The sequence below is a fragment of the Thalia democratica genome, chromosome 3 (assembly GCF_965202585.1).
Source record: "Thalia democratica chromosome 3, ktThaDemo2.hap1.1, whole genome shotgun sequence".
In the NCBI taxonomy this organism is placed as follows: Eukaryota; Metazoa; Chordata; class Thaliacea; order Salpida; family Salpidae; genus Thalia; species Thalia democratica.
Window position 1 is genome coordinate 28,117,500 of NC_139167.1, and position 22,686 is coordinate 28,140,185.

General features: G+C 27.0%; 1 protein-coding gene across 2 annotated transcripts in view; it reads left to right on the forward strand.

Annotated features, from left to right (window-relative positions):
- The first annotated feature begins 498 nt into the window (after positions 1–498).
- Positions 499–22,686, forward strand: part of LOC145831569 (uncharacterized) — a 36,214-nt gene continuing 14,026 nt past the window's right edge. The window contains exons 1-13 of one of the 2 annotated variants that reach the window (XM_082938867.1): positions 499–569; positions 2,144–2,280; positions 5,286–5,338; positions 6,804–6,864; positions 7,785–7,819; positions 9,734–9,781; positions 9,852–9,964; positions 10,193–10,420; positions 11,654–11,790; positions 15,911–15,998; positions 17,537–17,728; positions 19,716–19,749; positions 21,927–22,044. In XM_082938867.1, coding sequence (XP_082794993.1) covers positions 510–569; positions 2,144–2,280; positions 5,286–5,338; positions 6,804–6,864; positions 7,785–7,819; positions 9,734–9,781; positions 9,852–9,964; positions 10,193–10,420; positions 11,654–11,790; positions 15,911–15,998; positions 17,537–17,728; positions 19,716–19,749; positions 21,927–22,044 — 1,304 coding nt within the window. In that variant the 5' untranslated portion in view covers positions 499–509. The remainder of the gene's footprint in view (positions 570–2,143; positions 2,281–5,285; positions 5,339–6,803; positions 6,865–7,784; positions 7,820–9,733; positions 9,782–9,851; positions 9,965–10,192; positions 10,421–11,653; positions 11,791–15,910; positions 15,999–17,536; positions 17,729–19,715; positions 19,750–21,926; positions 22,045–22,686) is intronic. The other variant, XM_082938868.1, reaches the window with a different exon arrangement.

Consider the following 22,686-nt stretch of genomic DNA (forward strand, 5'->3'; position numbering starts at 1 on the left):
CTCAACTAGAGATACTAATAAGATTTACTGTATGAAAAACTTTTGCAATTTTGGAAAAATTATGGAAAAATTTGAAAAGTTTTTCAAATAGTAAATCTTATTAGTATTTCTAGTTGAGAGCTTAACGAGTACTTATAACTTTGTAGATTTTTTTGTAAAATAAAAATAAAAAACTCTAAAAACGATTTTGTCAAAGACAAAAAAATCACGAAGAACAACACACAACCAAGGGAAGATTTGAATAATTAAAACTATAATATTCTTACTGCAAAATATAACTGAAAATCCTTAAAAATAAAGTTGAAAAGTTCCTGTATATTAAACCAAAGCATGCTCACCAAAAGTTAATCACAACTAAGTGTTGTAATGATGATGTTATATTATTTTGTTATAAAACTTGCTACAGCTATCTATTTTAAAAATTAAAGAAATCAAAAAAAATATTTATTAAAGAATTCCAGTTTTAACCAACTTACAGTTTGTCTTAAAACAGATAAATTGCAATAAAAATGTCTGCAAAGAAAAAGCATTCAGGAGGTATTATGGAACTTATTAAAAAAGCACTACAGGTATTTGTTTTATTACTACAATAATAATTCTTAATATAAAATTTTTTTCTGAAATTTAGCTGTTTTAAATAAAACTTAAGCTTTTATCAAAAGTCATTTAAATACCAATTGATGTCTAAATGAGTTACTTTTTATATTAATTATTGTTATTAAAAACATGTATTTTTTGTACTTTTTGTACTATCCTAGGACCAAACATTTTGAGCGTCTATTTTTGTGTCATTCAATAAACTATATTTTATATAAATGATTTTTTTAATCTGAAACTATTTTTAAACTTTTAAATCAGCAAAGTATTTTTATACCACTCTCATAGTTAATTAAACTTAATGATTCTATTTGAAAAAAAATAAATAAAACTGAAGATATCTAATAGAGTAATACATTCTTTTTTAGAATTTTTTGAAATAAACTATTTTTTATCATCCAGAGAACAATAATTTTTTTTTAGTAAAACCTAGTCAGTGATACTAATAAATAGTTTTCAAGATTTAGCTGGTCAAAGTGGGAGACTACAATAGTTTCCTTATAAGAGGCACAAACTAAAGAGAAAAAGTAATATTTCACTAAAAATCTATTTCCTCCTATATGTTTTGAGATTATTAGCTCAAACTTTCAGGAATTGTCGCTTGCAATATTTAAAAATTTCACTACAACAAAACTAAAAAAAAAATTATAACAAAAATTAAAAAAAAAGTTTTTAAATACATCTTTTGTCTTAAAGTTAATGTTTTTGATTTTTTTTTAAATTTCTATGTAAAAGAGTTTTCTAAACATTGCAAGAAACATTTCCTGAAAATTTGAGGTAATTATCCTAAAAAAGTAGGAGGGGATAGATTAGAAGTGATTTCTATTTATTCGTTGTTTTAGTTTGAGCTTCCATAAGGAATCTATTGTAGTCTCTGATTTTGACCAGCTATAAATCAAAAACTATTGTGAATTTTATTAGTATTTAAAAAGCAACTTGTAGCTTAGTTAAAACTCAACAAAATAAGATCAAATTGTCAAATAAATGATTTACCACTCTTATGGGCTTGATTTTTATATTTTTAATAGTTTTTTCCAACATACTATTTTCAAATACTAGAAGGAAACTTTCCTAAAAATCTGATTTAAATATCTCAAAAACAAAAAAAAAGTTGCTAAATTTTTAAATTTCCAATTAAGTTATCAATAAAAAAAGTGTCGTCCATAGGTTTGTAATGGAATCTTTTTACAGAGATTTCTATATATTTTAAATTTAATAGAAGTTTTCAAACTATTTAAAACCTTTCTAAAAGTTTAGGCTCTAAAAAGAAATAAATGTTAATTGAAAAATAAGTTGGATATTCTTATGGCCCAAACAAAAAACAAAAGTTGTTTTATAATTAAAAAAAAAAGAGAGAAACTCATATTTCAAGTCAATCAGTTTTTGTAAGTGTAAAACAAGTTCTCAGTTTCCATATTATTCTCTTATAAGATGTAAATCACTTGCTTTAATTTTAATTAACTTAACTCTTAAAAAAATTGTTAAAAGTGAATTAAATCCAAAAAGTGTTAAAAATTTCTGAAAACAAATAAAAGTATAAATAAAGACAAGAAATAAGAAACAAATGGCTCAGCAACATCAAAATGGCAACCGACAACTATTAGCCATTGTGAAAGAGGCAAAAAAGCGTAACTTAAGAAGCAAAAAAGCTAAATTAGGAAGTAACCATGTCAAAAATAAAAGGTTCACAATTTTATTATTATTGCTATTACATAAAAAATTAAAATTAAAACCAAGTCATTAAGGGCATAGGGGGGGGGGTAAACACCCTTTTTTAGTTTTTGATCTTATTTTATATAGTTTTTACTAAGCTACAAGATGCTTTTTAAAGATTTTAAAAATTCAAAATAAGTTTTGAGATATAGCCGGTCAAAGTCAGAGCCAACAATAGGTTCCTTATGGGAGGCGCAAACTAAAACGGCAAAAATAGACTATTTTACTAAAAATCTATCTTCTCCTACGTTTTTTGAGATAACTACCTCAAACTTTTAGGAAATGTTCCTTGATATATTTAGAAAATTCTGTTGGAAGGAATTTTGAAAAAAATAAAAAATAAAAATTTTATATAAAAAATAAACAAAAAAAACAGTTTTTTTTTTGTTTTTTTGTTATAAAATTTTTATTTTTTAATTTTTAAAAAATCTGTTCCAACAGAATTTTCTAAATACTGCAAGGAACATTTCCTGAAAATTTGAGGTAGTTATCTCAAAAAACGTAGGAGGAGATAGATTTTTAGTGATTTCTAGTTATTTGCCGTTTTAGTTTGCGCCTCCCATAAGGATCCTGTTGTTGCCTCCGACTTTGACCGGCTATATCTCAAAAAATATTTTGAATTTTTTAAATCTGTGAAAAGCATCTTGTAGCTTAGTAAAAACTATATAAAATAAGATCAAAAACCAAAAAAGGGTGTTTACCCCCCCCTATGCCCTTAACCAATGCATGTATTTAAACATCTTATTAGTAGTTGGCTTTGATTAAAAATAAATTTTGTAAAATTTTATTCATTTACCTTTTGTTTCTTTAATTTTTTAAGCTTTTGAATTATTATGACAAAGCTAGTTTTTTGAATTTAGAACAATAATTTGATTATGTAAAAAAAACTTTAAGTTACTGCAAATATCAAAAGACAAACCTAGTGAAAATAAAGTTTGATAAATTATGGGTTTTAACATTTACTTGAAAATATTTCTACAATTTTCACCTATGCTAAATTAGTTTTAAAAAGGATTTTTTTTTGTAAGTGTTTTATGAATTTGAAAATATTTATATATTTTTAATCTACTTGAAGTTTAGTAGAAACTCTTAAATAACTATTTCAATAAAAATAAATTCTCCTACGTTTATTGAGATAATTACCTCAAACGTGTTTCTTGCAATATTTAGAAAGTTTAGTTGTAACATAAAAAAAGTTTTATAACAAAATTAAACCAATTTTTTTTTTGTTATTTGCCAATTTTTATTTATGAATTGCATATTAAAAATTATCTATTTTAAACAAGCCTTATAAAATTACACAGGGTTTCCAAAAAACCTGGAATCCTGAAAAAACCTGGATTTTGAGATATTTAAAAAAAACCTGGAACTTTGAACAAAAATCACTAAAAAAACCCATAATTTTAAACAAGTTTTACATGTTAAGTAGTAAAATATTGATTTAACACAAAAAATCTATTGTATAGATACATATTTTTAGTCTTCATCAATTTTTTTATTAAAAAACACATTTAAAGAAGCTTTAAGATATGTTTTCAATGTTGTTATACTGTTTTACACAGTTTTTTACCTCATACTTAATTACAAACTAAAAATAGACCCTAAAATGTGTAATTTTAAAAACTTGGAGAAAATTTGCCAAAAACATTGAGCAACCCTGATTTTTACATAACTGTATAAGTTAGATATATCTGAATTTGCAATAAAATTCTTATTGTAAGCTCTTGATTTTGTGTATTGATTTTAATTATTTTCATTGGATTTAACACCTAGTCATAGCAACTCTTAGATTATTAAAATAAGCATATTTTTTCATAACTAGCACATTTTTTTCATCACAAAATATTCAATCTTAAAATAATTTTTTTTCACAAGGTTGATCAGGATTATAGTAGCTCACTTCTTTTTTTCAATGTTGTCTTCCTATCAGCTTTCTCTATATTAATTCTCTTTCAAATACAGTTGTTGCAGATATTATGTAGGTTTTTTACTTCCCTAAGGTGGTGTCAGCTGTTGATACTGTAATTAATTTTATTGTATTTTAACTTTCTATCTGCATTTAGATCAGGGTCCCCCAAACTCAAGTCATAATCTTTGACAGAATCTTAAATAAATTGCACTCTTTACAAAACTTCACTTCCTTTACTAATTAACATTTGTAATTTAGCCCATTAATATTTATTGCCTCCTGATATCGCGCACTTTCAAATCAGTAAGTAAGTAAGTAAGATAAAAAACCACCGTAATTTTCTTAAATTCAAAAATACCCCACTATTTGCCTCTTTACTAATAATCAACCTCTTTTTGTTAACTGTTATTTATATAGTTTATTGTGGTTTTATAAGTTCTCAATGGTCATATTTTCTAATATCAGAAAATGATTTAAAATATAATTTTTATATATACCAGCACGCAATTGTAATGACATTACATCAGTGATATCTTTCTGACTAGCTGACTCCACACATTATACATTCAAAAAAAAAAAAAAAAAAGGTAAAAACAGCAAAAGAATTTGCTTTTTGTATTAGAAAGAAGTATAATTTTACAAACTGAATTTGAATATTTTGTGTAATAATGACGTCTTAATAAATCAAAAGCAGTTGAAACGTTTGTGATATATGCCTATAATTATAAACTTTCATTTAAGATATAAATTATAAGTCTAGGACATGTATTTGTGATTTCATTACTGTTTGAGTCAAAAGATCAAAAAGTATGTGATTTTTGGGATTGAAATTAGTTTTTTTGGGTGCAATTGTTTTTTATTCAAATTTTTTTTATTCAGATTCTTTTTAATGAAATCTAAGCACATCTAAATCATATCTCCTCTTTAAGTCCAGCAAACATCACCCAAGTACTTCCTACCCCTATGTTAAACTTATGATTTATTAAACTTGAACATCAGTTATTTATATAATAAAAACTAGACACAAGTTTTACTTCAAAACTTATTTATTTTTATAACATTTCAGAAAGCAAAATACTACTCAAGAAGAAATGGAATTTTTGAAAAGTTATGCTGAATGTGAGTGTTTAATTAGCTAAATATTGTTTAATAAATGTCTATATTAATTAGCAAATAGTTTGAGATTTCTTCTAAATCTGAAAAAACTCTTCTACTTATTTAATCCTAGTTTATTGTTTTGTTGTCTCAATTTAGTTTTCTAACTCTGAAAACTAGTAAATTTATTTATAAAAGGCAGATAAAAGTTTAATATTTCTAATTTTTTTCAATAAATACCCACTCATTTTTTATTAAGTATGTTTTATGTATTGTAATGTACTATCAGCACTATAAAAACTAATAGTTATATTAATACAACATCAGATTATTTAAATAAATTTTTACTTACAGCATTGTTGAGGGGGAGAGTTGCTGTTTTTTTTTACAAAAACAGCAAACAGTTTTTTCTTATTTAATTTTTTTTTACCAGTTTAGTTAAAAGTTTTAAATACAAAGATATGGAAAAATTTACACGAGTCTATTATATGGGATCAAGTTGTAAAAAATACCTTACCTTTGCCTTTATCTTTTAATTTTAAGTCTTTTTTTTTTCTACTTCATATTTTGTATAATCACCTTAAGGGCATAGGGAAGCGGGTCCAACATTTGTTTTGCAAAAATTAACATTATTGACTCTTAATCGAAAGCTTACAGTATACACTATACTGTAGGGTACTTTTTTTGAAACAACAATTTCAATTAACTTTTAAGATATAACAATTTTTGTAAAAAAATCCGCTGCAACCGTATTGTAATCAAAAATTTTAAGGCCACTTTTCCTGGAACTTTAAAAAGTTTATCAAAAATTTTTCTTAATTTTTAATCTTTTAAGCTATTGACCTCAAATTTTTGTGAAATGTTCCTTGCATTATAAGAAAAGTTCCCATTGTAACGATTCAAAGAAATTGAAATTAAAATTTTTATGACCAAAATAAATAAATCAATATTTATACTCGAAAATTAGAAAAAAAATCTACAATAGGGTTGTTTACTATTAAGTTAAGATTGAATTGACAAAAATTGAGAAAGGTTGCCAAAATGTGTATGAAAAGACAGGTTTTTAATGAAGTAGTCTCTTTTTACCTTTTTAACTTTGCCATAAGGATCCTATTTAACTCCCGACTTTTGGTAGACTGAAACCGGTTTTGTCCTGATTAGGACTCATCAGTAGTCACTACCGTAAACTTGTAGTTATCAATGGTTTATAGATGCAAGCATGAAGCAACTGTTTGCTGGCATTGATCAGTGCCGTGCAGCGTTCAGTACATTGTCCACTAGACGAGACAGCTGATAGCTCGTATTAAGTACAATCAACAAAATATCAGCAAATGTCTGCATAGCAGACAATATCCTATTTTATTTATTTAGCTTACAATTATAAATGTAATTGTACTAGAGATGTTTATTGTTTCTGATTTGTAGTTTTTGTGTGAAAACTTAATTTAATAGTTTTGTAAAGAAAAAATTATAACTCAAATTTTTTTAGCATATTCAAGTGATAGCGATGTTTCTGCTTCGAAAGTTTCGTTCAAACCGCCTCAGCCAATGTGAGTTTTATTGTTTTTGTTTATTATAAAAATTGAACTATGATTTTTTTTAATTACATTGTTAATAATTTATGAGGTTGCCTAAAAACCTGCAATTTTGGAAAAATCTGGAATTCGGAAATTTGAGAAAAAGCCTGGTATAATCTGCAATTTCAAACAATTTTTACACGTATAGTAAAGTAATTTAGATAAGATACGAAAAATATATAAAATACGATACTTTTTCTTTTATAATTTAGAATTTTATTTATCATATTTAATGCAGCATTGAAGTATTTTTAAATATTTTTATACTATACAGAACAGTTTTTTACTTAATTTAATATTTTGTGTTTATAATTTTACAGTATAAAAAGACTTAAACTTAAAGTTATAGAAATAGTTTTCAAAATAAAACATTTGGCAAATTTGTATATTTTCAGTAATTTTAGACTATTAAAACGCCTTAAAGTTTTATACAAAAAGTGAAAAAAAAATTACATGCAACATACTGAAAAAAGTTATAAATCTTGGAAGTGTTTGAAATAACACAACATCTCGAAAAAAGTTTCATAAAATTGGTAGCTATTCTTTATCAATAAAAAAATAAAAATATTTCGTACTTATTTATCAAGTATTTTGTCTTGATCGTTTTTTACCAACTTTTTTGTAGTCAAATTATCAAAAACTGTTCGATTCTAGTCTAAAACAGACAGACTATATGCATATAACCATCTATTGTAATCAAGTAATTTGTGACATGAAATACTGTTCTATACTTTCGATGACAAAAATAAGTTTTTAGGTCTTCTGAACTATATCATATTAATAAACCGTTGCATGTTTTTTGTAAAAAAAATTGTTTATACAGTTTTCTTTATTGTAGCTTGTGTGTTAAGTTAATTTGTCTAACTAAAGTAAATAATCTTTTTGAATTACAGAAAATCACCAGCGTATCAGAAGCCTCCATCTAAAAGTATGTTTGTCTAGCTTTAAAATTTATAATACAATAAAACAATTTGTCTTGAAAGTATCAGTGATATATTTTACGTTTTATTACTCCTTTTTCAAAGTGCATTTGTTTATAAGAATCGTTACAAACATAATTTTACTTTTCAATGAAGTAGAAATGGTTTAAATCTGTTATTACAGATAAAAAAAAACATTATGACTATGTTGTTAAGTTTAAGTAAGAAAATTTAAAAGTATTTTTGTTCTGAATGATAACTTCAATGTGTTTATGAAATATAGTTTTCACTTATGGAGCAGAGTGAAATACCTGTTGCATACTTTTTTTTTAATTATGGTTAATTATTTAGCCAAAACAAAACCACTTACTAATTTAATTAATCTCAATTGCTAAGCATGGGTGACTTACAAGCTGCACGAACAACAATGCATAAAAAATTATTAATCCTTCTTTTAATTACAAGCTAAATATATATTACGTTTAACAAACAGTTCTTAAAGTACATCATTTAGCAACTGTATTTGTAAAAGTTTCAATTTCAATCTTACAGTCAAAGTTCCTTCAAATAGTTTAAGTTTATTATTGATCAGCAACGTTCACTATAGATGGGTTAAATCTACTAAGTAACATTATATCGATTTATTACAACCAGTGATCTACCGGATTCAGTCAGATTTTAATTTTACAAACAAAAAAAAAGCTGGATCAAATTAGTTTGTAAGAGTAAGGTTCAAGTTGTTCAGGAGTACATGTTTATTGAAACTATGAGTGTGTTATTTAGAAAATAATCACTCTGAGTTCATAAAAAGTTTCCTCTGAAAAAAGACAAGCGCTAAGCGAAAACAAGTAAAACAAATCAACATCATTATACACTTTACAAGTAACAATTGATTGAATATATATATATATGTAGTTGAAAAAAATAAAACTATTTTCTTGTTGCTCAGTTAGTTGTACAGATGTTTGAGCAAATATAAAAAGGAAAAGTTGCATCTCGCACCTTACTTGCGTATGATGTACTTAATTGGACCACTGTTAATTAATTGATTCATGGTCGTTTTACTTACTTTTTTTTTATGACGGTAAAACTTTTAAAAATTACTACTAAATAAATGTTTTTTTTATTATTTTAATATTTTAAATAATTAAAGTTTTAGTATTTAAACAATATATGAAAAAAAACAGAATTTAAACATCATGATACATTTGGCGCTGTCGTTAAAAGTAAAATAGCAAATGAACTAATCGAATGTTTAATTATATATAAACAGTACAATAATAAATAAAATTTTATTTCGGAAAAAAATCATTTACCTACGTTAATTAAACATAAAAGTCTTTGATAACATTGATATAAAGCATAATTTACACGAGTAAAAATTAATTTAATCATACAAACCAAACTATATTAAAAAACAAAACTGAATAAGTATAAAACGTAATCAGTAAAGAAATTAAAAGTATAATTAGATAATTTTTGTCTGCATAATTTAGGCATTACAATATGCTTTAGGCAAAACCAAATTAAAATGTTACTAGAAATTTTAATTATCTTAAATATTACAAAACTGTAAATAAGCAGTATTTGGTTAACATCAAGATTTTTGAAAACTAACCATCATATTTTAAGATGTGTTGAAAAATATTAAGTTTTTGTGATATTAAAAAGGAGAAATCAACTAAAGTTATTGCTACAGAACCTTTTTTTATAGCTGAACAGTTGATCAACAATTTAAAATGTGTAAATAGTTATAGTTTAGAAAGATTTAAGGTAATTGAAATCCGACAAGAATAGCACAAAATATTTTAGCTGTTTAATATTTAAGTGTTTAAGTATTTATACACTAAATGAAACGTTTGAGGTCAAAAAGTACCATTGTTTTATTTTTTTGTGTTTAAAGTTTAACTTTTATTCAACAGAAAACAATCAACTTGACGCATCAAGTGTGAAAGCTTCAAATTTAACAGGTACAATAAAAATCCATATATCTTTGTTTTATCGAGTTTTAATAACTGCTAAAAAGTTATTTTTTTTTAGTTGCTTCATATGCCACCAACTCCACAAAACTGGACGATTTTAAAACATCAAATACATCAAAATTGGTTCAAAAACAAAAAGTTGATAGCTTTTTACTACCTTCAACTAAAGGCGTAAGTTATGTCAGATGAGATTTGCTTTAGATAAAGTGTTTTTATTGATAGGTAATAAGTTTTTAATTGTTTCAAACTTCAGTTTGTAATTCATGTTACACTATTTTGTTTTATTTTTAGAGATGACTGTTAAAGTAAATAAGTAAAATTACTTTTAATTAAAAAAAAATAAAGTGAATTTTCATACTTTTTGAAGTGTTTGTACTTAAAAAGTTAATAAAAAAATAGGTTAAAGAAAACTTTGCGGATATTACTGACTTGAATGCCACAAGAAAAAGTCGCTCCAACTTATCAGTTGACCAGTTGGGAGATAGTGTTCAAAATGTGTCAACAAAAGAAAAAGAACTGGCAAACGAAAGAGCTGCGCTTGCTCCTGTGAAAATGGTTGACTCTGCATGCCAGACAACTCCGTTCGGAACCTCAAAGCGGACCGCCGAAGTTTTACATAAAGTGCAGGTTTGTTTAAATGGTATTGAAAATATTTTATAAAATCTCAGAAAAAATTAAAGCTTTTTTGCAACGATGCAGTTTTCAATTTGAAACTCGGTTCTTAACTACATTCTTCTAAAAGGAGTACAATTTATACGGGACACGTTCAGAATCTACCCGCGATCAAAATCTAACCGCGTTCAAAATCCACCCAATTTTTAAATTTATTTTCCTTACTTGTTAATTTGTTTTATATTTTTTTTGCATTTAAGATTTATTTTTTATTTATCTTTCACTACCACTGTTACCCCTTACCCTCGATCAGTAGGCGCTTCTCAAATTTGACTTTGATTCTGGATTTTGAACGCGGGTAGATTTTGAACTTGTCCCGTATTCGTGTTCCTTTTGAAGAACGTAGTTAAGAACCAAGTTTCAAAATGAAAACTGCATCGTTGCAAAAAAGCTTTAATTTTTTTTTGAGATGTTATAAAATATTTTTCTTTATAACTATCGACTAGTTGCGCTAAAACTTTACTTTTTACTGTTATAGTTTTATTATACCTAATCATTAAAAACTCTACTGAAGAAACATAATTTTTTGTTTGTATTGGATATATAGTTTTACAAATGCAATTCAAGTAAAAAACAGAATCATTTATCAGAGTTAGCAAATAACCTGGAATCTTGGAAATAAAAATTTAGGAAAAAAAAAGTAAAACATTGGTAAATTTTGATAAAAACCTCTAACTTGAATAATAATCACAAAAAAGCCTGTAATTTTAAACAAATTTTTCAGGTAAAGTGATGAAACTAGATATGAAACAAAAATATATCGCATTCAATAATTTTTTTGTATCAGTTAGAATTTTATTTATTATATAACACATTTAAAATAGCATTACAGTATGTTTTAAATATTTTTTATACTATTTAAGATAGTTTTATCCCATACACAGTTAATTTGATACTAAAAGTACAGTACTTTCGAACACCTGGAAGAACTTTAAAAAACCTGTAAAACAAAATAAAAAAAAACTTTTGGCAATTCTGATTTCATAAAAAAAAAAGAAATCAATTTTTGTCAACTAATTGATTTGTTTTTATTTGATTAGTGCACTTCATATGTCTGTAAAGATAGTTACTTGGTTTTAGATCTCATTTACTATCGATGTCCTAAAGCTGTTTAGAAATACTAAGAACTATTTAATATAAAACTTGGACGAATTAAAAAAACACTGCATAAATAATAACTTTTTTTAGCGACAGAAACCGAATGCAAGTGAGCCAAGTAAGAAAAGAAGGAGAAAAACGTGGAATGCTCCGAAACTTTCAAACATCAGCGATGAAGAAATATTTTCCAAGCCAGCTCTTAATTATAGCAAGTCTAATAAACAAACGTTAGTTTTGATTATACTTTTCATGAGAACTTGACTGTTTTAAAAAAGCTACAACATGTGAAATTACATGAGTGAAATTCTACTGCTTTTGATTTTACTTTTTTTGTTGAACTCATGAGAACTTATGTATTTAAAAAAAGCTACAACATGTGAAATTACATGAGTGAATTTCTATGATGGGTGACTTGTACACCATTCCCTGAATGTAATCACAATTTGTTATGAAGCTCATGACAGAGTTATTTTGATCAAGGCTACTGCCAAAAAAATTGATAAACAAATTAGAAGGCAATCCTGTTTTTTAAAATGTAACTAAACAACGTTAACTTTTTTACTTTTTGTTTGGTATGTCTGCAACCAGTTTTGAGGCCGGTTACATAACAATTAAATACGGACAATTGAAGTTCATAAAGAAATGTTAGAGGCCATATCTCAAAGAATACATAAGTTAGATTAAAAAAAATGCAGTTGCAAGTCTAATTAATAAAGTTATTAAAAAAAAAAAACAACTAAAAAGAATTACTACATTATAAAACTAATTAATTTTAGCCATATCTCAATAAATTTCAAAAAAAATTGTATGTAGGTAAATCAAAAGATTGCAATAGTTATTTTTAAATTTTTTGAAATACATACACATATATTACATTTGAGATATGGACTCTTGAACATCTTTTATAAGAGTTTGATTAGTCGTGCAACTACTAAGGCAATAAGGGAGGGGGGAAATAAATAATTATTTTTTAAAGTTAGTATTATTTTTTACATAATAAACTACCAGTTGCTTTTTACTGTTTAGAAAAAATTCAAAGTGACTTTAAGATATAAACAGGGTGGCCATTAAACCTGGAATTTGATAAAATTTGAAAAAAAAAACTTAGAAAAACCTGTAATTTTAAACAATTTTGCATGTTAAGTAATAAAATTTCGATTTGACACTAAAATTTCTCATATTGATAAAATTTGTTTGTTGTCATTAACAAATTTATTATTAAAAAACTAATTAATAGCTTTACAGTACCTTTTTAATGTTGTTATATTATTAAATATAATTTTTTTACATTAAACTTAGTTTTAAACTGAAAATATACTCAAAAACGTGTACTTTCAAAAACACGGAAGAAATTTTGAAACTCTGGATAAAATGGCCATCCTGTATAAACAATAAAACATAAAAAGTTCAATAGGTTCTTCATGGTAAGCGCAAACTAAAAAGTCGAAAATAGACTATTTTACTAAAAACCTGTCTCCTCTTTCAATTTTAGCAATTGTTTTAAATCTTTCTAATTATAATCTTGAAAAATTTTGAATTAATTGTAGAAAACAGATTTTTAAGTTATCCATAATTATAAAAAAGTTGTATAAGCAAAATGAAACTCGATTTTTTAAAACTTAAGTCTAATTTTTTCGTTCAAAAATCTACTTGCTTCAAGTTGTTCCTAGAAAACTAGTTATATCTCGAAAGTTAATTTAGGTTTTTCTGTTATATAAAAAATGTCTCTTAGTTTCTGCTCTTGGCTTTCTAATAAGAGCCGATATTAGTTTCTGTAAAAGTAAAAGTTAGACTCTCCTATGGCCTAAAATATCTTGTTGGTCTTTGGTGACATAAGTGGCGTATATCATCCGTTTAAGAGTCTTTTGTAAGTTTTTGTAGCTTTTTAAATTCATTTAGCGCTTTGTACATTCTACTGTATAAAACAGGGTTTCCCATAGTGAGTCAAGTAGCCTCATTGGGGCCCTAAGCAGCAAAGGGGCTACAGGAGCCATGAGGTTATAATTTGAAACTTACACTAGATATTCTGGATTTGATGATGAAGAGCAAAAAAGTCTTAGACGTTTTTAATGGTAGTTTTCAAACTAATACTAAATTTTATGAAAAATTTAGGGAATTTAGGGGGACATAAGCTGTAAAAGAATGAGCCACAATGCCATAATTTGAAACTTACATCTAATATTCTAGAGTTAGTGAATTTTGTCGGAGGGGGCAATAGATTTTTAAAACTTCTTTAAAGGGCCTTTTGAAAATTTTTTAAGAAACCTTGGCCGGCAGAGTCTGTTTTATATCCGATCTTCTCTTGAAAAGTTGCGTGCAAAGTAAACCTCAACTTTTTTTTTTGTGTTGGATGGTTGTATGTTTGATAGTTTGTCTCACTTGCGCGCAATTAGCCGATCAAGGTATTTTTGGCAGTAGTGCAAATTAGAACATGAATGCCACAAACTCATAATACGGTTATTTTTCTTCTAAGACTTGCCAGCTCAAATGCTACGAGGTTTCAGCTACCAAAGATTCCTAAAAAAAAAAAACTTGTCACCCCGAAACAATTGCCCTTAGTGAGTTTTATGGCATTTTAAATTTTTCTTATTTCAGTTCCTTATCGAGTTTTGAAATAAATTAGACAATTAGAATTACAGTGTGAATGTGGTACAGGCGGTTAATCAATTAAATTTGCTGGCTGGTCTATAACCAATTTATCTCAAAAAAGTTTTCGATCTTTTCAGCGAAAATAGTTTGTAAAATAAGGTACCACCAAAAATTATAATTCGTTGGGAGTCCTTTCATAATGTTTGGTAGTGTACTTTGCAATTAAGTATTATTTTTTCTTGACATTTAATGTTTCATAATTGTTTACATTATGTTTTTACAGAAAGTTTTAAAATTATACCTTCACTCTCAAAACACACTTTATTAAAAAAGTCTATCAAGCAGCGTGGCATTTTAAAACAGTTGTAGTTGTCTATTAGAATATACTCTTTAAAAGCAAAAATGAGGTAAAATATCAATAATAAAGCACTACTAACTCTTAATCATTGAATTAAGAACCTAAATGTAAGTTTAAACAACAAAATCATTAAAAAAATTGTTAAAAATGAAGAGTGCTTATGTGCTTACGGGCTACTAGAGAAGGATATATATGGGTAAAGTAGAAGATAAATTATCTTAATATAAAAATGATAATGAGATATGTTTTATTTGCATATAACAAAGCAAATGAAAAAGATTTAATGAACGGCAAGCTAGACTGAAAATGATAACAAACACAAATGAACGATAAGATAACTTGTAATAATTCATGGAAATTAAAAAAACGAATCGGCTACATTTTATAATTTAAACAAAATGACTTACGCATAACAAACATTCTACACCAGGTTTTCCAATTTTTTTTTTCAAATTGCCCCGTTTGAAGAAACTAAAAAGGCTTTTGCCTCCTCCGACAAGACTACCATTTAAAACACCTAAGACTTATTTTTTTACTCTTCATATGCAACTCAAGAATATCTAGTTAAGGTTTCAAAATTTAAAAATTTCCCCCTACCCTCCTTTTGCCATTTAACTAATAATTGCCACAACTTACTAAAATCGCCCCCTAGGGGGCGGTACCGCCCACTTTGGGAAACCCTGTTGTGCACGCTATTTCGCGAAATTGCGAGAAAGTGCTGTTTTATAAGCATTGCAAAGAATGTAACTTCTTTTAAAAAACAGTTTTGTTTGTTTTTACAAGGATTCGGTAAGAAAAACTTCAGAGCGCTTTTTCCTTACTCCATTGTTTTCAGCCTGCTTGCATACTTGTTAAATTTTTACAAATAAAGCGTTCTTGCAGCACAAAAGTTTTTAGCAGACAAGCACACGTCATTACGGAGGTTATTGCGATCCGTAGCTTACCTACTCATGTATTGAAACAAAACTGTAAAATCAACCGAGTACCATATTTAAGAAAAAAAAATTAGCCGATAATACTGTAATGCTTAACTTTATTTAATTCATAAATAAACACTTTTTATGTTATATTTAATTATGTTTTTTATAGTTAACTCGATAATTTTATTTAGAATGTAATCAAACAACTTTTTATCTTATAATCGAATAAAATTTTTACTTATTTATATAAACAAAATTTTGTAGATAATTAGACTAGTAGAGTAAAGTATGCTCAGCATAAAATACATTTTATTTAGTTGTTATTACTCAAGCAATTTGAATTAATTTGTATTAATCTTGTAATTTATTTCTGAGTAAATTGTTTTTTAAGTTTATGTCTAACCTAATTATTGAGTTTTTTTAAATAAAAGTTTGAGTAAATATTTGAAATGAACTCTCTTATGGTCAATATTTTCACAGTGATCAGTCAAAAAAACTTGTTAGAACTCCAGTATCGAGTGTTCAGAATGTAAAAGAGCAAAAAGATGATGATTGTACTGACAAAAATGTGAGTTTGTAGTTAAAGTCATTACCAGTACGTTGTAAACTTTTTATTGTACATTACATATTTCTAAATGGTTTACTATCATTTCTAACTCGCTATCATTTCTAACCTGATCATTTCTAACCCGTTCACTTCTAACCCAATCATTTCTAACCCGATCACTTCTAACCCGATCTTTTCTAACCTGATCACTTCTAACCCGATCACTTCTAACCCGATCAATTCTAACCCGATCACTTCTAACCCGATCACTTCTAACCCGATCACTTCTAACCCGATCACTTCTAACACGATCACTTGTAACCCGATCACTTCTAACCCGATCATTTCTAACCCGATCACTTCTAACCCGATCACTTCTAACCTGATCATTTCTAACCCGATCAATTCTAACCCGGTCACTTCTAACCCGATCATTTCTAAACCGATCACTTCTAACCCGATCATTTCTAACCCGATCATTTCTAACCCGATCACTTCTAACAAGATCATTTCTAACCCAATCATTTCTAAACCGATCACTTCTAACCCGATCACTTCTAACAAGATCATTTCTAACCCAATCACTTCTAACTCAATTAATCCCGATCATTTCTAACCCGATCATTTCTAACCCGATCATATCTAACCCGATCATTTCTAACCCGATCACTTCTAACCATACAAATTGTAGTAAAGTCTTAGTAATTTCAAAATTAAATTAGCAGTTTATAGCCACAATTGTGCTTCTGTTATGCAAATATTTAAGATTAGGTTAAATTTTGATTATTTAGCTAAAAAGTGTGTTTAACATATAGTTTAAAAATAAAAATTTGTACTTTTATCGAAGATCTTTGCATGAGTTAATGTAAATTTTTACCTTTTTGCTTTTTTATTTATACCTTTTAATATTTTTTGTTTTTTTTTAATATTTAAACTTTATCTATGCCTCTATGATTTTCAATATTTTGATAGATTTCTTATTTTTAGAGGCTTAATATATGCTTAGTAACAAAAATTGTATGCAAAAGTTTTTATAATTTTTTCTCTCTAAAAAGTTGTGATTATTTAGGAGCTTTCCACTCATATACTTTTTAATTATTTTTTAGTTCAAGTGAAATTTTTACTTTTACTAAAGGAATAGTTATTAAATAGTTTTCAATTTAAACTCCATAAAAAGTAGAAATGGTTGATAAAAGTTCATCAGTATCAGATAAATTTGTAAGAAAGTTTTAAACTTGTCTATTTTTTTACAACCTTTAGCTGTTCTGTAATGCAGCTGCAACATATTAAAAAAAGCTGTTCACGCATATTTTCCAGTTAAAAACTTTATGTTTATTTTTAATACTTTAAAAAAAAGTAAAGTTTTTTAATTTGTAGGACTCATAAAGGTGTTGAAATTTTAGTTTATGATTTATAAATGCTAATAGATGTGACTTTTATTTAAAGGGTGTTGAATAAAATATAAGTTTCGAAATTTTCTCGCTCATTTCACTTTTAAAACTCTTGCTAGTAATTTCAAGTATCAGCCGCATTAAATTTATTTTGATGTTTTTTATCAGGTGTATGCATTTTCTCCCAATGCTTTATCGCCAACCGTGAGACTTTCGAGTTGCTCAAAAAACATGATCGTCGACGAAGAGTCTTTCAGACGAAAAAAATCAGACAACAGTTCAACTTTTTGCTTACCTTCGAACGTTTCTCCATCTCAAAAAGTTGAAAGATGGCTGGAAAAAACCGCATTTGAAAACGCGGTTATTTTTTTTACTTTGCCAATAGTTTACTTTTGTTGTTTTGTGCACGATTTGAATATAACTCTCAAAAGCAAGCGTATATTGTTAATAATATTTCACTCAATTTAAATTGGGGTCTGATAATGAAATAAAATTTTATGATTAGAAAACGCCGTTAAAGCCATAGGGGGGGGGGGGGGGGTCCAACATTTTTTTTTTACAAAAATTAACTTTGGCTTTTATATGAAAGCTTAAAGTACAAACTACACACCAGTTTTTATAGAATTCAAAAAAGTCATTTAAATTTTGAGATTTATAACTTTTTGTAAAAATTCTCCGATATAAACGTCTGGACCGCAAATATTTTGGGTTCAATTTTCTCGGAAATTTAAAATTCACTAAAAATCTATCTTCTACTTCATTTTTCAAGCAGTCTTCTTTAAATTTTCAGGAAACGTTCCTTAAAATAAAAGGAAAAATCATTACTTTAGAATTTTAGTAATTTTAAAAAATAGAAATTTTATCTCAAAAATTAAAAAAAAGTGTTTTTATTCGATAAAATTATATTGTTACAATCTTTTTTTAATTCCAAAGTAACGTTTTTTCGTTTTAGTATACAGATTAGGCTGAAAGTTTGAAGAAGATTACTTAAAAAATTTAGGAGGAGATAGATTTTAAATGAAATAGTATTTTTTCGCTGTTTTAGTTTTCCCTTCCCATAGGGAACCTATTATGCGGCCCGACTTTGACTGGTCATATCTCTAAAAATAGTTCAAAATTTTTAAAACGATGAAAAACATCTTGAAGCTTAGAAAAAACTCTATAAAAACAGACCAATTTGTCAAAAACATGAATCACCCCCCTATGGCCTTAACAAAAAAATACTTGTACAAAAAACGAACGTTAGTGCGACACAAACTAAGTTGATACGCGATAAAAACATTTCAAAATCACCACCTGCCTGTAAATCAGGGTTTCTCAAACTTATTTTTAAAATGGCCCCCTTTGAAGAAATTAAAAAAGCTATTGCCCCCTTCAACAAGACTACTCAAAAAACTAACATTTTAAAAACACATAAAACCTTTTTTTATGCTCTTCATCTGCAACTCAAGAATATCTAGTGTAAGTTATAAGTTATGACCTCATTGTGGCTCCTTTACTGCTCGTGGCCCCCTGAGTATCTGTCATGGCCCCCAAGGGGACCGCTTTGCCCACTTTGGGAAACCCTGCCTGCAAGTTAATATATAACCGACGGGTTAGAAATGGTAGTAAACCTTGTTATTGCACTTTGAACCTAGATTATAGACACAGTTTTTCAACTACTAGCTTATTATTAAATTGTATGTTGTATTTTTGCGTCGGTTGCGCTTGTAGAAATGGCAGTGGAAAAGCTTGGTCGTAAATGATCGTAAAATTTTTGATATAAACGAGATAATATTGGGTCTGTCTGTGGTCCATATTAGCAGCAATGGATTAAACTTACCACATTTAAATTTATATGTAATTATATTTTCCTGAGTTATTTCTTTAGTTTTGTAAGTTTTTGCGAATAAAAATTGAAAAACATAAAAGAGTTTTGCATTTCTTGATGGCTGTATGGTTTATCTCCACACCAGGTCCAATGACAATATGTTTGAGAGTTCACATATATTTAACATTTTTTTTAATGTTTACAATGTTGTTATGATATAAACATGAATTATTAACCTAATTATGCTATTTATACATTTTGTTTATTTAATTGTATTAAAAGTTGCTTCTGCGATTTATTAAATATTTTTGTTTCTAACTGTAAAAATGCTGTTCTATATAGTTATCTAAATACCTTTGTAGTTTTTTTGCTTAATACTAATTAATGTTTTTGTGTGAATTTTGTTTTTTATTACATAAAGCTTAATGTCTATTGCTACTCATATTAAGATGCTAATAGTAAATATACATATTAAAACGTTTTAAAACAACTTAAAAAACCTAAATAAAGTTAAAACAAATAAAAAAATTATTACAGCTTGACATCAATATCACTGACGATGGTACAAATGGTTAGTTTGAATTTTTATTTATAAAAAAATAATATTGAAAATAAATTTAATTGAAAAAACAACAACTTTAATTTTTAATGATAAAAGTTTAAAGAAAGTTTTAAACGAGTAAGTTTAACATCAATTTAAATTATTTATATTTATTTCATTTGAGAAAGTAAGCTTTTTTTTCTTAAAGTTGTTTAGAGAGATGTTAGATTTTTATTTAATCGATAATATTAAGCTGTATGCTTGTAAGAGTTTTACTAAAATACGTTTAATTATTACGTTTTTGAAAGTGTTTATCCAGTAATTTTATATTATTTGTTTAATAATACAGAGTACAAGTTTTCTTAATTTATACTGTTAAAAAAATCCTGTTTTTATTTTTTTTTTGTGATTTTCATTTAAATGAACAAACTTCACTTAAGTATTTCATTTGTTTTGAAATATTTTTATTTCTTGATAAATTTGAGTTTTAGGAGAAAGAATATAATCAAAACAATAAGTATACACTTAAAACCTATACTTTTGTACTAAATTCTGTAAATATTTTTGGTTATTCTTTTCACAACATTAGCTTTTTTTTTTGTTTACCTAAACACGTCATCTAGTATGATAAAATATAAAGATGATATGATATATTCTAATAAATAATTTAAAAAGGATTATCACGTTCAAAACAAACAAACTATGTCAAAGTAAGCGACTGGAGATTGTTGGTTAATTAATTTATTTGCACCAGTCATAATTAACTGTTAACTAACTAATTACCAACATCTATTTCGGCCATCAACGATATAATGAACTTCACACGACCACCAAAAACAGCATCCAAGAAAACCTACGGCCGGTTTCGTCTTTATTAAGACTCATCAGGAAGGAATAGTTGCGAGAAACCGCTGTTGTGGTCTTATCAAGAGGGCTCAAGTACAAAGTTTTGAAGCGACCGTTTGTAAGTACAGTTGAAAAATTGACACAGCTAAATCATTCACAGCCCAACGTTTCAGACATTGTCAGATGTTGGTTAAAACTGATCAAACAAGCCCAGACTATTATCTAACAATTAGCTGACAATGTCTGAGACGTTGAGCTGTGAATGATTAAGCTGTGTCAACTTTTCAACTTTACTCACAAATGGTTGCTTCAGTACTTCGTAATTAATTCCGCTTGGTATGATCACAACAGCGGTTTCTCGCGACTATGCCTGCCTGATGAGCCCTAGTAAGGACGAAACCGGTCGTAGGTTGTCTCGGATACTGTTGTTGTTGGTCGTTCATTATTTCTTCTTAAATTACTTAATGCTACTTAAGTGTCTTAATACAAATCAGAAGATAATTTGAGTAATGTATTTATTATAAAAAAGAACCACAAAACCTCATTATAAAAACTCTGTTTCAAAAATCTAAGTTTCTTATATCAAACTTGGAATAAATAAAACTTAATAACAATTTAAGTTTAAGTGAAAAATATTTGAAAACTTTAGCTAATGTGAACTATAAAATATTCAGCTGACTCTAAAACAAATAAATACAGTTTAAATAGCACATCTTATATTTACACCATAAACATACAAATAATGTACAATAAAGTTTTACAAAAAAAGTCTAATTATAACTTTAAGCAAGGTCTTAATACCAACACCATATCCTGATAATGATACAATTCTGTATTTTTATTATGTTTTTAATGCATCAGAGTTTTTACGCCTCATTCCGATTGACTCATTTTGTGACACTCAACATTCAATATTTAACAGGGTTGCTACTTTACCTGGAAACCTGAAAAACCTGGAATTTGACAACTTAGGGGAAAAAATATCTGGAATTTTAAACTATTTTCACATTTTAAGTAGTAAAATTTAAGTATGGCTCGAAAAATCTATCATATAGATAAAAAAAATTGTCATAATAAAAATTTGTTTTATTAAACACATTCAAAGTAGCTTTACAATATCTTTTCAATGTTTTTATACTATTAAACACAGTTTCTTACCCTAAACTAACTTTAAACTAAAAATAGACCCGAATGTGTGTGTACGTTTGAAAACCTGAAAGAAATTTTGAAAACCTCGAAAAAAATTGAAAAAAAAAAACGAGTGGCGACCTTGTAATATTCAGCATTCAAATAATTAAATAGCGTATGAAAGACGTATTTAATTATATTTTAACCGTTTTCTTCAACTTTAAGTTTTTTAGAAAAAACTCAGTTCAAAGATGATGGAGACGGAAGTTTTGTCGAAGATTGTGACGTAGACGATTACGCGGAGTCTCAAAGTGATGAGGAACCTGTTTTTGAGGAAGGCCAAAGTTACGAGTCTGTTTTTGTTTGTATTTTTTCAGATCTGTTCGTAAATTGTGTTTTGGTTTCCGATGCTAGTACACTTAAAGTAAGATTAAAGCTAAGTTTTTCAATAAAAAACTGTTGCAAAAGTTATTCAACACATACTTGGTTTTTATTAGTAGTAACTTTAACTGGTTAAGCATTCAAAATTTATTATAAAGTTGTAGGTTTAATTATTTTAAAATTTATATATAAAAAAGTGTAATAAAAAAAATTAAGAAATATAACTAAGGGACAGTAATTTATTGGTTTTATACTAAATCGAGTATTCGTTTTATGTAATAAATACTTATGGGCCTGGTTTATAATTACTGATAATGTTCTGTCTAGTTCCGAAACTATTAACCAATTGGTACTTTTTTTACTAGATTCACTTTTAAAACCAATTCTAATAATGAACCTAGTCGAAGTTAACAATTAAACTAAACTAATACTCTGAGCTTAATTAATGCTTATAAGTTTATACAAGAAGCTCGCAAGCTTAAAAAATCAAATTGCATTCACTAATGAATAAACACTGTGCAAAAACTGCAAGTAATAATGAACCTGATTTAAGAAAAACAATGAAAGGACAAAATAATCTAATGAAAGTTAGAGTTGAGCTGCGTACAGCGC